The following is a 16,019-nucleotide window of genomic DNA, read 5'->3' on the forward strand; positions in this document are numbered from 1 at the left end:
TCTGGCCACAATATATCGAGGTTCTACAAAAGAGAGTTATTCCAGAGCTGGAAAAGAGGTGTCCTGATGGCACTGGGATATTGCAGCAGGACCTAGCCCCCAGTCACACATCGAAAGTGGTGAAGAAATTCATGACAGAGCAGCAAATACAGGTATTTGATTGTCCAGGGAATTCCCCGGACGTAAATCCCATTGAGAATTTGTGGGCTATATGCAATAGTCGCCTCCGTGCTGTAGACTGTACGACTATGGAGAAGCTCATTCAAGCGCTGATTCAAGTGTGGTACAGGGATCTGAAAACAGTGACTGTTCGAAACTAGTAGACTCCATGTCAAACCGTGTTCAAATGCTGCTTAAAAACAGCAGAGGTCATATCCGTTACTAATGTACATATATGTGAGTTTTGTACAATAAACTACATTGTTTGTTTCAATTAATTTGCACAAGGGTGTAGTTGCCCTGGGGCAGAAGAACCTGGGACTGCACTTCAGCTATGAAATCTGCTGTCAGAAGATGCAGTAGTGATCACCAACACCATACTGCCTCTAATGCTGGAGGTAGTATGTAATCAGCAGGATTAGTAGCCACTGAGAGGGCAGCTGTGTGGGCTGTTATGTACAAAATAAGAAGGCAGACCCACTCCCCACCCCCCAGGTTCTTGCATAGCCTGCAAGGCGAAAGCAGACAACATTTCCCTTGATGGCACTAGCAGCCCAAGAAGCTAGTTAAAAAGGTGTGTTGCAGGAGATGAGATGACCCTCTGGGTCCCTTCCAACTATATAATTCTATGGTTCTATGAAGCCTTGGTTTACCAGCAAGTTTGAGGTACCCAGAATTCCATCCAAGAAGTGTGGGGTACAATTGCAAAAGACATCAGAAGATGCCAGATGTGCCTCCCCACAAATCCTCAGTTGCTCTCCTCATCCCTGTAAGTAACTCCTTGTGTGCTCCCCCAATCTGAGAGCATGTGCTTACTACACATAGTATTATAAGAAGAGAAGAAGAGTTTGGATTTGATATCCCGCTTTATCACTACCCAAAGGAGTCTCAAAGCGGCTAACATTCTCCTTTCCCTTCCTCCCCCACAACAAACACTCTGTGAGGTGAGTGAGTCTGGGAGACTTCAGAGAAGTGTGACTGGCCCAAGGTCACCCAGCAGCTGCATGTGGAGGAGCGGAGACGAGAACCCGCTTCCCCAGATTACGAGACTACCGCTCTTAACCACTACACCACACTGGCATGGTGTGGATATAGGTGGATATAGGTGTGGATCCAAACTTTCCTTTCCTGCCTCTATTTTTCCTCTGCAGACCCCTCTATGCGCACACGCGAACACACCCCACAAAAATATGGTGCTGGGGTTGCAGGAGCCTTGGGAATGGTGTGTGGCATATGGTGTCATGGGCTGCAGGAGGTAGGAGTTGGCAGCAATTCCTCCCAAACCCCCAATTGCATGGATGGAGGAGCAACTTAGGATCTAAGCTGTGGCATCTAAACAGGCTGGCAAAGATGTTTTTCTCCATGAGGAAGAGCCATTAAGGACTCCTATGTCTGTTTGTTTATATTTGTTTAACCATCCCCTGCAGGAGGTTGCTGGGCTACCTTATTCCTTGAATCAGGCAGGCATCTCTGGCCTTTGGCAACCTGTCCATGTCTCCTCTTCACTTACAGCACAGTATGGAACTAGTTCATCTGGGTTTTAACTGTAGCGGATTTAATGTTCAGTGTACGTGCGGCAAAACAGAAGGATGAACAAGACAGCGAACCGGGAGATTAAAGCACTGCACTTGAATCTGAAAGACCTGCATTCAAAACATACCGTGTGCCTTTGGGGCAAGTCATCTCATAGCTTCCCATCTGCTAAGGAATATATTGCCATCTGCTAATGCTGATATTGCTAATGAGGGTATGTAGTTCAAAGGATTTCCACCAGGGTCATGAGGCAGTCTGATGTAGCCACCTCGGGTGGTAGAATCCAAGGGGCACCTCCATAGGCACATACCATGGCCAGAGAAGTGGATGCGGTGGCTTTCTGGTTCCAGGGAAATCTCACAAGAGCCCTGCAAAATCACGCAAGAGCTCCATGAGGTTGTGCAGAGCCTCGTGCACCCTTCCCAAGATGCTGGTAAGAGACAGAGTGCCTTGATTACCCAAGATATTGAGAAGGTTGTATGAGGCCTTTGTGTGATCTCATGGGGCTGTTGCAAAAGCCCACCAGAAGCCAGAACTCCTGAAGAATGAACCCAGAGGCCATAGGCATGCGATCCCGGTAAATGAGGTTTTGGCAGGGGCAGAAAGGTGAGGAACTTCCCATTTTGCCTCAGGCAGTGAAACGGGATAGGCCATCCCTAATTTCCACCCTCTTTATTTGAAAAAACGATAATACGAATGACCTCTTTCTCCATAGGAACAGTGGAAGGAGAAACTTAAAATTAGCTGGAATTTCAGATCTGCTACTGCTGCTAAATCACCTTGTAATCCTAATTTGGGTTCAAAAGCAGCATACTAAGGTTTTAACAGAGCTAAAACCGTGAGCATCATCCAGCCATATAATTTCTGGCCTCCTAAATCCTGCAAGGCAAAAACAGGAGCAGTGTTCCTCTCAATAAGCGTTGCGATGTCCAGCTGATAAAGTCCAGCATTCTCTCCGCCAGTGTCTGCCAAGGGTGACCCTGCTGACATTTATGGATAGGCATGGTGCCCTTCTGCTGCCATTGCATGCCAAAGGAGTCTCTGTTTCCAGGTACATGTTATTGTTCCCCTCTGTAAACAAGAGCTCAGTGTTCTCGTGCTTTTCCAGTTAAGTCACAATGCTGTGCGGCACCTGGAAAAAGTTTGTGTGCTTTATCAGAATCACCTTTATCAGAGCCACCTAAATGAACCTTGGGTAACATCCGTAATAGTATTTGAAGCATTTCACTTCAGCTGGAAAAAACATCCATATGGATGTCTGACTAGAGATAAAACAAAACAGGGACAAAACAATAACATTTGAAACCTTAAGTCCATGCAAATAAGCCACTCCGAAGGCCAGCTGAGGTCAACTTTAGAAGTGCTGATAGTCATCTAAGGACACTTGGATACAAATCTTTGTTTGCCTTTCATTGCCATTTTACTCCAACTTTTACATTACCTCCATGCCAACTGAGGATTACATTTCATATCTCTGATAAAGAAGGCTCCAAGCTACAAAAGCTTACAACATAATATAATTTGTCAGTCTTTTAAAGTCTTACAAGATTCTATGTTGTTTTCACAGAAACAGATTAAAAAGCAACCCCTCTGGATATTTTTAAAATTTCTTCTTTTTTCATTTGAGTTTGCATTCAAGGAACCCTGGAAATGCAAACTACACTAATTCCTTTTAGCAGTTATAAGAATGGGATGCAACCAAAGCTTGCAGTTCTCCGCTGAAATCAAAAGATCAATACACTTTAAAATCTGAATTTTTCACAATACTGACTGCAAAATTGTTTCATATTTCCTTTTGTATTTAGGACCCTTTGATATCTAACTGATCACAAATTAGACAAAAAGAAAATATTAAGGATTAGTAAACTGCTCTTGTTTACTGTAGGCAGGAATAAAACACGTTGTCTGGCCTATTGTGTTTTTCAGGGGGGGACACGAAGGGAGCAAAGAGTACACAGAGAACTTTTGTCCCTCCTCCCCTCCCTGCTAAAAGAATTGTTTGCAAGGATGAATGATAAAGATTTTAAAGGTAACCTAGGATACTTAAAAGACTACGTGCATGTTTAATTCTCTGCTAAGACTCTGTTCTATTATTAACCAACTGAAATCTGTACTGTTACGCAAATTCCCACTGCAATATGTCGGTCCCCTTAATAGCCTGCTTTGGGCAAAATATTATGCAGGTGACTCAAGACCAGAGCCTTTGATCCCCACCCCACCCCTGGCCAGATGGAAGCCCTCCAGAGCAGTATGTCAATCGTGCATCATGATGGGCACATAAGCCTCATTAGCATCCCTTCCTCTAATAAATTTTGTCCCTATGCCCTCAGTGCACAACCATTAACAATGACAAGAGGCCACTCTGCCCTTTTCAGTCGCAGCCAGAAGTTCCAATGATTTATGTGCTTCCTGACGCTGCATTAATTCTACGGTAAGAGTTTGGGGGTGGAAGGAGAGCTGTAGAGAGCCGCCAGCTGAGCCACAGGGCCCCTGGGAGCCGGGTAACAAAAACGTGGCTATGCTGAAGGGGTCTGCAAATCCCTTTGTTCTAAACGTGCAGCCTCCTCCTCGGATGTGGCACACTCAAGCCAAGCACCAAATCTGTTTTGCCGTGGCAATGCTGAAAGGATGTGTTTCCCCGCTTTGGCTAGCTTTGCAGCAAAACTGTGTGCATGGGCAGGAATGAGAATCCTTTGAGTTGCACAACATGGCCTGCCTTTGTTGAGAACAGTCAGGTGTGTTCTTCCTTACTGGCCTTTCTGTGCGATTCCAGTATTGTTCGAAGGACGTACCCCGTCAACTACAGAACATAGCAAACTCAATGTTCAAAACTCTGCTTGGTCATTAGGCCCAGTTCTCCTGCGGCCCAGAGTTGCAATGTAGAAAAGACATTATCCAGGACACTTGTGCATATCCCAGTTATGTGGGAGTGCAGAATGTTGTATCTCGTCCCGAATTCAGCTTCTGTAAAACCCCTGCTTACTTCCTCATTTTCCTCTTCTGTGATAAAACCAAGAGACAGTGATGATGTGGGCTACCTGATAACAGGTACTCACTTTCCAACTGACTAACCTGCACCATCGGGAGTAATTGTTCCAAGCTTCACTGCTAAGGGATAACCCATCTCCTTATAGTGTTCCAGCGCATGTCCATTTCCTCCACTGCCGTAAAAGAACCACTTTCCGCACAGTACTGACCCATCTGTGAGATTCAGCCAAAGATTCTCCCGCAGGTCGCATTTTGAGCATTTCCAGCCACTGGAAAGCAAGAAATATTCAGGGGTTAGATTGGCAGTACTGGGGAAACCTGGGTCTACCTCCAAAACCAGCAAGTGGCCAAGATTCCCAGATTGGATTAACCATAGCGTTCTCCTTGTCAACTGCCAATGGGAGAACTACAATCTGCTGCCATCTGAGTAGCCCCACATCACCAATCCTCAAAAACTGCTGCTCTTCATTAACGATAACTGTACGGAGGAAGAAATTCAGTACTGCTCTGTTACAAATGTTTTCTTAACATAAGCGTTTCTGCTTGCCTGATGAAACAAGCCTCACCTTCTTATGGTCACTCCTGAGCTGCCCAGAGCCAACTGGGGGACATGCAGGGGAGCTCTGTTGTGCAAGGAGAAGTCTACTAGGAGGATCTGTTAGTTGAATCTGGTCCATGGTGCTATCAATTTACCGTATTTTTCGCTCTATAGGACGCACTTTTCCCCCTCCAAAAATGAAGGGGAAATGTGTGTGCGTCCTATGGGGTGAATGCAGGCTTTCGCTGAAGCCTGGAGAGCGAGAGGCGTCGGTGCGCACCGACCCCTCTCGCTCTGCAGGCTTCAGGAAGCTATCCGCAAGCCTTGCGTGCCCGGCAGGAGGTCCCACTGGGCGCGCGAGGCTTGGGGCGGCAGCCTGCAGCCCGAAGCACGGGGCGAGCAGCGGAGCCCGCCCCCTGCTTCGGGCAGATGTCCGCAAGCCTCGCGCGCCCAGTGGGAGGTCCCGCCGGGCGCGCAAGGCTTGGGGCGGCAGCCTGTTCTGGGGGCTGGGGGAAGCTCAGGCTTCCCTGCGCCAGCCCCCGCGCATGGGGGGGAAATAAAAAATTTTTCCTTTACTCCCCCCCTAAAAAACTAGGTGCGTCCTATGGGGCGGTGCTTCCTATGGGGCGAAAAATATGTGCGTCCTATGGGGCGAAAAATACGGTATATATATATATATACTGTATATATACAGACCAACGTAAGAAAAGGAACACAACAGACATTCAGCTCTAGGAAAACTTACAGCCAACATTTCGGTAGTGGAGGAACAAAAAGATGGAAAGGCAGGAACAGGGAGGACTGGGTAAAAAGGGATTAATGTGAGCAAACTGTCCTCCTCTACCGAGTATTCAATAACAGAACATTCAATACAAATGTGCCACATAAAGCAGAAAGACCTGCTAACGGTTTAAAACATTGTATATTAAATGTTATAAAACCATATAACGTACTGCAGAGCACTTTAGAATCATTTAATTAACTTTAATGTCCTTTGCGTGAGGCAGATAATGGATTAATGCAGTGTTAATGGGTATGAAGAAAACGTAAATAGCTGCCAACAGGGAACTTAATGGCTGCTGCAGACAGAAAAGGAGAGGAGTGACAGATAAGATGGTTTCTATAAAAGTGTTGTGCTACATATCTATGTGCTATGGGGTGGGTGTGGGGCCCTCCTGGAAGGTCTTACCCAAGAGCTCCTTAGCTATTTCTCTCTATATCACAAGTGTGGTTTTCTGATCCTGTTTTTTAACCAGGCACCTATCCCAACCACCCATCCCCAAAGGCATCCAATTGGTTAACATGGGATGCAGAAGCTGGATTAGGTGGGTTCTGGGATCTGTTCCACAGGGCAGTTCTTAGGTAACAAAGTGAAACAGTCTCACCTGGGAGGAATCCTGACTCCATTGTCCATCTGTACAAGAGTGTTGGCATGTTTGGAGACTTGCAGCTCCTCTTCCCACGAATCTGGGTCTTGCTTCCTATAAGGAGATTTCGAACTGAGGACTGCGTCGCAAGCTATCGTAACCTAGAGGTGGGGGGGCAAAGTCAAACTGAACATAAAAGGCAACGTAAAAAACCAAAACCAAAAGACAAAACTATCCCTACGTTATAGTGTTTGCAACCAAGTGCACGAGTAATGATAAGCAATTAGCTTTCATATAGCACTTTAGAATGATCACACTCTTTCCGTAGTCCTCACAAGAGTGCTGCAAGGCAGGTCAAAAGTATCCCTATATTGCAGAGGAGGGGTGTTAAGACTAAAAGACAACATATTGCCCAAGGCCATCAAGTGAGTTCAAGGCTGAGTCAAGATTTCAGTAAAGGACTCAGCCATGCAACACATACACTCTCGGCCATTATATTCCACTGTTCTACCAAAATATAAGGATCTGCCTTAAAAACCTACTTAAGCTCAGCGTGGCCTATTCCAGCAGTTCTCCAAGGTCCCACAAATAGGTCTTTCCCAGGCTTGGCACCCATGATCCTTTAAGAGTGAAAATTAAATCAGTTTAAATCCCATTCTTTGTCTGTTACCCACACTTACCAAAGCTGGCAACTCTTCTATGTTGGGTAAAGGAATTTCAAAGTGGTCTGGAAATATGACAAGTTTAGCTTCATCCTCAAATTCATAATCATCGTTGTTTAAATCACCATTGGATTCTAGGTCTGCAAGAGGGAGGGAGGGAGAGAAAACTCAGAGCATTAAAATGATAACAGGTAAAGATACTAGACTTACACCAGGCTTTGCTTGGGGAATTCCCAGGCACCTAGTTGCTCAAGTTAACACTTTTAAATCAATTAGCAGTACAACAAAAGTTCAAATGTTAATTCAATAAACCATGTACTCTCAGGCAATATTTTCTCTCTCTCTTTAATTAAGCCTCTTGAGGAAAATGTCAGTTTTTTAAAAAATGACAGCTTGTTTATTCATTACATTCCAACCTTTCTTCCTAGGTGGCCAAGGCTATATACGTGGTTCTCTCCCACCCACATGTACCCAAACTGTGAAATTTTATTTATTCATTTCATGAATATATATGGGGATGTATATATACAACACTTAATACCAAGGCAGCCTCTTGGCTTGCTGGAGGAGAGGACTGGAGTGAGAGAGAAACACCTGGAAGACTTCAGCATATTTTCTGAGCTTATGTTTGCTTCTCCCACCTGTCAGGTATGTTCTTATGGGAGCCATCGCCCAGAGGTGCAAACCAAGGTTTCATCCATCAGCCAAGCAATCCCTGTTGGCCCTAAACAGTGAAGACTTCTGGTTCCAGTTGTGGGTGGCTGTTTTAGTATAGCTGGTGCAATGGTTTGTGAACTGGACATTTTAAACTATTGATTTTTTACTGTATTGTTTATATTGGCTGTTTTCGACTGTACACCCTTTAGGGTAGCACCAAGGATTCCCTGACCGAGCTGCTTCAGGTCGTGGCGGATATGCTCCTGGAGACACCTAGCTTGGTTGTCCTGGGGGATTTTAACATCCATGCCGACACGACCTTACAAGGGGCCGCTCGGGACTTCGTGGAAAGCATGGCCTCCATGGGGCTGTCCCTGAATAAGTTTGGCCCAACTCATAGCCGCGGACATGCCTTAGACTTGGTGTTTACCTCTACAGATGTTGGTGATCTGACATTATCTAAAAGCGAAACAAAAGAAGTGCCATGGTCAGATCACTTCCTGGTGCAACTGGACTTCTCCGCGACCCTTCCCCTCTGCAGGGAGGTGGGACCGATTCGGATGGTCCGCCCCCGCCACTTAATGGATCCAATTGGTTTCCAGAGAGTGGTAGGGGATGTTTTATCCCAAGTTGATGGCCTTTCAGCTGATTCCCTGGTGGCCCGCTGGAATGCGGAGTTAACCAGGGCTACTGACTGTCTGGCTCCGAAGCGCCCTCTCCGATTGCATGGAGCCCGGACAGCCCCGTGGTTTTCCCCGGAGCTGAGGGTGATGAAACAATCGTTGAGACGGCTAGAGCGCCGGTGGCGGAAAACTCATTCTGAATCAGACCGGACATGGGCTAGAGCTCAACGTCGAGCCTACCAAGTGGCAATGGCAACGGCGAAGAGGGCCTTCTTCACCGCCTCCATTGCATCTGCAGAAAACAGCAGGAGGAGACTTTTTCAGGTAGTTCGCAATCTATCGTAACCACCTGCACCACCGGGGCCTGGTAGGGACCCCAAGATCTCCTGCAATGCTTTTGCAAAGTTTTTTGCAGATAAAGTCGCTCAGATTCAGAAGGAGGTAGACTCCACCGTGGGAGCAGGGCCAGGGTGGGAGAGTGCTAGAGTTCTGTCTGGTCCTGTTACATGGGATCAATTCCAATCTGTTACCTCCGAGGATGTGGACAGGCTGCTTGGACAAGTGAAACCGACCACCTGTCTCCTGGATCCTTGCCCATCCTGGCTGATAAAAGCGAGCCGGGAAGGGCTGGGCGATGGGCTCTGCGGGGTGGTGAATGCTTCCCTCTATGAGGGAGCCTTCCCAGACCCGCTGAAAGAGGCGGTCATTAAACCGCTTCTTAAAAAAAACATCTTTAGACCCAGCCAATTTGGCCAACTATCGCCCAGTCTCAAATTTACCATTCTTGGGCAAGGTGATTGAGCGGGTGGTTGCCAGACAACTCCAAGCACGCCTGGAGGATGCGGACCATTTGGATCCCTTCCAATCGGGATTCAGGCCTCACCATGGGACTGAAACTGCCTTGGTCGCGCTGGTTGATGATCTCCAGCGGGCTAGGGACAAAGGTGAGAGCTGTTTCCTAGTTCTGCTGGATCTCTCAGCGGCCTTTGACACCATCGACCATAACATCCTTCTGGACCGTCTAGAGGGGCTGGGAGCTGGGGGCACTGTTATACGGTGGTTCCGCTCCTTTCTCCTGGGCCGTGTCCAGAAAGTGGTGGTGGGGGATGAGTGTTCAGACCCCTGGCCTCTCACTTGTGGGGTGCCTCAGGGTTCCGTCCTCTCCCCCATGCTTTTTAATATCTATATGAAGCCGCTGGGAGAGATCATCAGGGGGTTTGGGCTGGGTGTTCATCAGTATGCAGATGACACCCAGCTCTACCTCTCCTTTAAATCAGAACCAGTGAAGGCGGTGAAGGTCCTGTGTGAGTGCCTGGAGGCTGTTGGAGGATGGATGGCGGCTAACAGATTGAGGCTGAATCCTGACAAGACAGAAGTACTGTTTTTGGGGGACAGGGGGCGGGCGGGTGTGGGGGATTCCCTGGTCCTGAATGGGGTAACTGTGCCCCTGAAGGACCAGGTGCGCAGCCTGGGAGTCATTTTGGACTCACAGCTGTCCATGGAGGCACAGGTTAATTCTGTGTCCAGGGCAGCTGTCTACCAGCTCCACCTGGTACGCAGGCTAAGACCCTACCTGCCCGCAGACTGTCTTGCCAGAGTGGTGCATGCTCTAGTTATCTCCCGCTTGGACTACTGCAACGCGCTCTACGTGGGGCTACCTTTGAAGGTGACCCGGAAACTGCAATTAATCCAGAATGCGGCCGCTAGACTGGTGACTGGGAGTGGCCGCCGGGACCACATAACACCAGTTCTGAGAGATCTGCATTGGCTCCCAGTACGTTTCCGAGCACAATTCAAAGTGTTGGTGCTGACCTTTAAAGCCCTAAACGGCCTCGGTCCAGTATATCTGAAGGAGCGTCTCCACCCCCATCGTTCAGCCCGGACACTGAGATCCAGCGCTGAGGGCCTTCTGGCGGTTCCCTCATTGCGAGAAGTAAGGTTACAGGGAACCAGGCAGAGGGCCTTCTCGGTAGTGGCTCCTGCCCTGTGGAACGCCCTCCCAGCAGATGTCAAAGCAATAAACAACTATTTTACTTTTAGAAGTCATCTGAAGGCAGCCCTCTTTAGGGAAGTTTTTAATGTTTGATGCTGTACTGTTTTTAATATTCAGCTGGAAGCCGCCCAGAGTGGCTGGGGAAACCCAGCCAGATGGGCGGGGTATAAATAATAAATTATTATTATTATTATTATTATTATTATTATTATTATTATTATTATTATTATGACTGTGTACAGCCCCCTGTACACTGGTGTAATATATAAACAAATATATAAACAAATGTTTATATATTTTATATAAACAAATGTTAACAAATAAGCTGGTTACAACAATACAATACAGTGGTACCTCGGGTTACATACGCTTCAGGTTACATACGCTTCAGGTTACACACTCCGCTAACCCAGAAATAGTGCTTCAGGTTATGAACTTTTCTTCAGGATAAGAACAGAAATTGGGCTCCGGCGGCGCAGCAGCAGCAGGAGGCCCCATTAGCTAAAGTGGTGCTTCAGGTTAAGAACAGTTTCAGGTTAAGAACGGACCTCCGGAATGAATTAAGTACTTAACCTGAGGTACCACTGTATCCCTATCTATAAATACTGAGACTGATGAACTACAATACCAAACAAAATTTAGAATCCACAAAAAGAAAAAAAAACATGGCACCACATTGCGAAACATCTGAAGAGCCAGGGATCCCTCCCCTCTTGCCAAGGCCTGACTCACAACATGCAGCGCTCAGCCCCACCCCCACAAACACATCATATCCAGAATCCCTCTTAAATACTACTAATTTCCCTACGGCAAAACCACAAATCAGACAATACTCACAAGCTCATCCAATGTCACTCTTCCTGCCAATGCACACCAAACACTCCAATATATCTTGTCAATCCCCAGGCTACAGTCATTCATCGCTCCATTCACTCTGCTAGTAAATGTGCTGCAAAAACAGTACATTCAGTTTGGGTTTCCCCAATACCAGTTCAACACGAACCATGCAGACGCTCAAGGTCAGTTCTCTCCTTTGCCCACTCTGCCAACCACCCCTTTCCTATACCCCCCCAGGCTCTCCTACATACAGTGGTACTTCGTGTTACGTACCATCCCCCTTACGAATGCTGCGGGTTATGCGCTCCGCTAACCCGGAAGTAGATGGCCCTTGTTGCAACCTTTGTCCCGGGATGAAAGGGAAGTCGCGCTCCGGCGGCACGGCAGCAGCAAGAGGCACCATTAGTGAAAGCGCGCCTCATGTTATGAGCGGTTTCGGGTTACAAACGGACCTCCAGAACGGATTAAGTTTGTAACAACAGGTACCACTGTATAGGCACTTTGGAAACATCCATTGCGTGGCAAGGCCCTGAACTCTCCCCCTTAGCTGGAATAAAGACACTTGACTCAAGTATTTTAGGTGAATGGGCTAAAAAAGGCCACAACTTTATTGGTTACAGAATGTGAGTGGTATTGGGTTAGGCATTGGAACCAAACAGACTATATCTGACTCCTGACCGCCTACAGGAAGTCTCAGAAGGGTTAACCACCAGTAGGGGGAGCCCTGTTGATGCACATCAACTAGGAACTCCCCCCCCCCCCCAGGGTCACCAATACAGCCAGGGGTCGTGCCATGGCTGTACCAGGAATCAGTCTTAGGCTTCTTCCAAGATCACAATGGCTGCAACAACTCCAGACAGATGCAACCAGAGTAATAACCATGGCTCTCTCCCAGTTCACACTCATTGATTGAATTTCAATTCAGTCCTTCACCTGAGGCTCACGGAGCAGTTCACAATATAAGAACACAAAGTACGTAACACAGTAACAATCAAAAGCCAATTTAAAAAACCCACAGTTTAAAAGACCATAGATTGTTTAGTTCGCCAACGGCCCATTCCCATACACAGGTGGAAAATCAGAGAGGAAGTCCCCAGCTCACATGTAGGAAAGGATGCTCAATCAGTTATTGGGGAATGCAATTACAGAATCTTCTCCCAATTGCTAAAACTAATCATATTTATTTTAGCCAAAAGGTAATGATGAAACACCATACCTAATAGAACAAATATCTCCCACAATTCAACACTTACATGCAAAGCAGAAAATATACACAAGTGTGTATACACTTTTAAAAAAAGTTTTTATTAATGATTTTATTAATGATTTGAGTTGAATTAGTTTTATAATGGAATGATTTTAGAATGTTGTACTATTTTATTGTTGTTAGCCGCCCTGAGCCCAGCTTCGGCTGCGGAGTGTGGGATATAAATTATTATTATTATTATTATTATTATTATTATTATTTACTTGGGTTTCAAAAGTACATACATTGTCTCAGTTTTCAGATCAAGAAGTGCTTTTTATAGATCAGTTATATTTGATGTGAGACTTTAATGTTGTATACAGTATAAGATTGGGGAAGAAGGGGTCGAGAAGGCGGGTAGTAAACTTTCCTTCTTTTAGAGAGAGGAGATCCTGAGCTTCAGTGTCTAGACTGAAAGGCACAGCCTGCCTCCTAATCCTAGGTGTTGAGTCAGGCTGTGATTTAGGGCTGTGGGTGAGACAAAAGACAAATAAATAACAAAATCTGTACTTGCTCAGAAGTACTCTCAGTCTCACGCCTGCCATTGCGAAGAGAGTTTCTGGGTCTAAGCCCTGGTGATACTAAACAGAAAACAATTCTGCCATGGAGGAAATAATAGCATTATGTTGTGTAATTGGGGGGGGGGGGGTCCTTCACAACACAAACTGAGTCATCTAGTCCAGGGGGCTGCAACCTTTAAGACAAAAAGATCCACTTGGATCCGTTTCCGAAGAAAGAAAGAAACTGGGAGCCGCAAAACCATTGCAACATTTAAAACAAATATATCTCCGGAGCCGCGATCTGACAGTGGGTGGGAAGGTGACATCGGGACGGTGCGTGACTAACGCACGCACCGCCCCCATGCGACGTCACAGCCAGTACAGTGCCCGCCACAGTGGGGAGTGTCGGGGCGCACAATGCGCCTCCTCCCCTCGCTAGTATCCGCCCCGGAGCCCCGGCAAAGGTGTAAAAGAGCCACATGTGGCTCCGGAGCCGCGGGTTGCAGACCCCTGATCTAGTTTGACCCTCTAATTCACACACAATTCCAAATAAGCTGCCAAAAATTCAGACACCTGAATTACATGCACACCCCTTCATGAACAATCTCAGATTTAAAGTATGGAATGAGCTGTATGTGGTCAATTTACCCAGAGGAACAAGAAACTTTGAGACTGCACACCCTTTCCCTTGCCTTCCACACATTGTTTGACCTAAAAGAAGGGAAAAGATGAGATTGCTCTCTGCAGCAAGCTCTTTTCAATCACAATGGCCAATATTTTTATTTCTTCACTTCATTAACCACTGAGGACAATTCATTATTGGCATAACGCACCCATTACAAAACGTGGGTCTATTCCAAATGGAAACATGGGAATTTCACCTACTTAAAGTCAGAATACTTTCCAATAACTGGATGTTAATTACTTTGCTGGCAAGAATGACCCCCATCAGGAAGTGAAGCAGTGACCTGGAGTTGAAAGGTTCTATTATTTCAGTCAACTAACTAATCCCTTGAATTACCCAGCAATTATGGGAAATTAGGATCTTGGTCTTCAAGTCTCAAGCAGCATTTCAGTTATTTTATAAATGCCACAGCGTTGTCCTTTCTGACAATTTACAAGTCAAAAAGTCTAATGGAAACAAGTGCTTCATATGGAACTCCTGGGTTCAAGTATTTATTCAATGCAAGCAACTATTTCCTGGACCAGATGAGTTTGAGCAATGAGCTTAATGATCTCTTTCACAGGGTTCTTTTAGAAGGGAACATAAAACTTCTACAATATAGTTTTAATCATGCTAAAGGTGCTAGGGAAATAAGACTTTCATTGAGGAAAAGCTGTATCAAGTTTCAGGAAGCAGGCCACGTATTTGGAATTGACAAAAGTGCTTTTAAAACTCTACAATATTTCAATACTAGAAAAATTCCTGGTGCCCAGCCACGCAGGTGACTAGTAATCTGAAACCTATATTTTAGTATTGGTAGGACAGATCGTGAAGCTGAGGCTCCAATACTTTGGCCACCTCATGAGAAGAGAAGACTCCCTGGAAAAGACCCTGATGTTGGGAAAGATGGAGGGCACAAGGAGAAGGGGACGACAGAGGACGAGATGGTTGGACAGTGTTCTCAAAGCTACCAGCATGAGTTTGACCATGAGGCAGTGGAAGACAGGAGTGCCTGGCGTGCTCTGGTCCATGGGGTCACAAAGAGTCGGATACGACTAAACAACAACAACAACAACAACCACCTAACAACACCATGCTCGCTCCTGCAAACAAGGACGCCTCAAAAACGCCTTAGCCTGAACCTGATCTGGAACCTGATCTCCAAGATCTTCCCCAAACTGTGTGTAATGAGGAAAAAGACACTCTGCACATTTTCACATAAATCACTTCACATAAGCTCAGCATGAATGTTATGGTAGGTCTCTTTGATTTTCATCTATTTTGCAAAATATCTGATATTTGTGCAGAGGATGATACAAGTGTCCCTTTTACACATCAGAGATGGCTGCATGATCCATCTCTTTTTCCTTTAGTATAAGGTAGAGCTTTTCAAGCCAACCTTTTAGCACAGAGGTGAGGAACCTTCTTCAGCCTGAGGGCCGCATTTCCTGCTGGGCAATCTGCTGAGGGCCACATACCAGTGCTGGGCGGAGTCAGAGGTGGGTGGAGCAACAAATGTAAACATTACCCTTGCGCAGTAGGCTAGTTTCGACGGACTTGCAGAGAGTCCAAGGACCAGACAGTGTGGCCACATTTGAGGGTCATGGCCTGAGATTTCCTGCCCCTATTTCTGCACCTAAAGTGTGAAAATCAGGTACTCAAGTTTTCCTTGCTCAAGTAAGGGCGTAATATAATTAACCTTAATCTATGTTTACAGGATTCCGCTCTCTGGGAATTCCCTGCTGAGCCCTGCAATATTTTCTAGTTTATGAAGGGATAGATAGAAGAGACATGAAATAAATTTAAGTTCACCATCCCTTAAAATGTGTGTGAAGTTGGCAGAGCATGAGACTCTTAATCTCAAGGTCGTGGGTTCGAGCCCCATGTTGGGCAAAAGATTTTTGCATTGCAAGGGGTTGGACTCAATGACCCACATGGTCTCTTCCAACTCTACAATTCTATGAAATGGGTATCTTTCTTTCAAAATGCTGGAATAGAAAACTGAACAATTCTCTGGATGTTGCTGTCCTTCTATGACACAGAAGCCATCTTGATAAAGAACTCTCTTCCAAAACTGATGAGCACTTCAAGGTGTTTGGGTAGCACTGAGAGGATCTCCATTGTTCCCCTTCAGCAAGGACTCCAGCTGCTGCCAGATAAACTTATTAAAAGGTTTGAAAAATGGATGGATGGCGGCTAACAGATTGAGATTGAATCCTGACAAGACAGAAGTACTGTTTCTGGGGGACAGG

At 46.1% G+C, this 16,019-nt stretch overlaps 1 protein-coding gene across 3 annotated transcripts in view; it reads right to left on the reverse strand.

The window, feature by feature from the left end:
- The window catches only part of USP13 (ubiquitin specific peptidase 13), a 74,599-nt gene that overhangs the window by 33,617 nt on the left and 24,963 nt on the right, over positions 1–16,019 (reverse strand). For all 3 annotated transcript variants that reach the window (XM_028731629.2, XM_028731631.2, XM_028731630.2), the window contains exons 4-6: positions 7,266–7,387; positions 6,604–6,746; positions 4,765–4,949 (exon numbers count right to left, since the gene is read on the reverse strand). In XM_028731629.2, the coding sequence (XP_028587462.2) occupies positions 4,765–4,949; positions 6,604–6,746; positions 7,266–7,387 (450 nt within the window). The remainder of the gene's footprint in view (positions 1–4,764; positions 4,950–6,603; positions 6,747–7,265; positions 7,388–16,019) is intronic.

The sequence above is a fragment of the Podarcis muralis genome, chromosome 6, assembly GCF_964188315.1.
Source record: "Podarcis muralis chromosome 6, rPodMur119.hap1.1, whole genome shotgun sequence".
NCBI lineage: Eukaryota > Metazoa > Chordata > Lepidosauria > Squamata > Lacertidae > Podarcis > Podarcis muralis.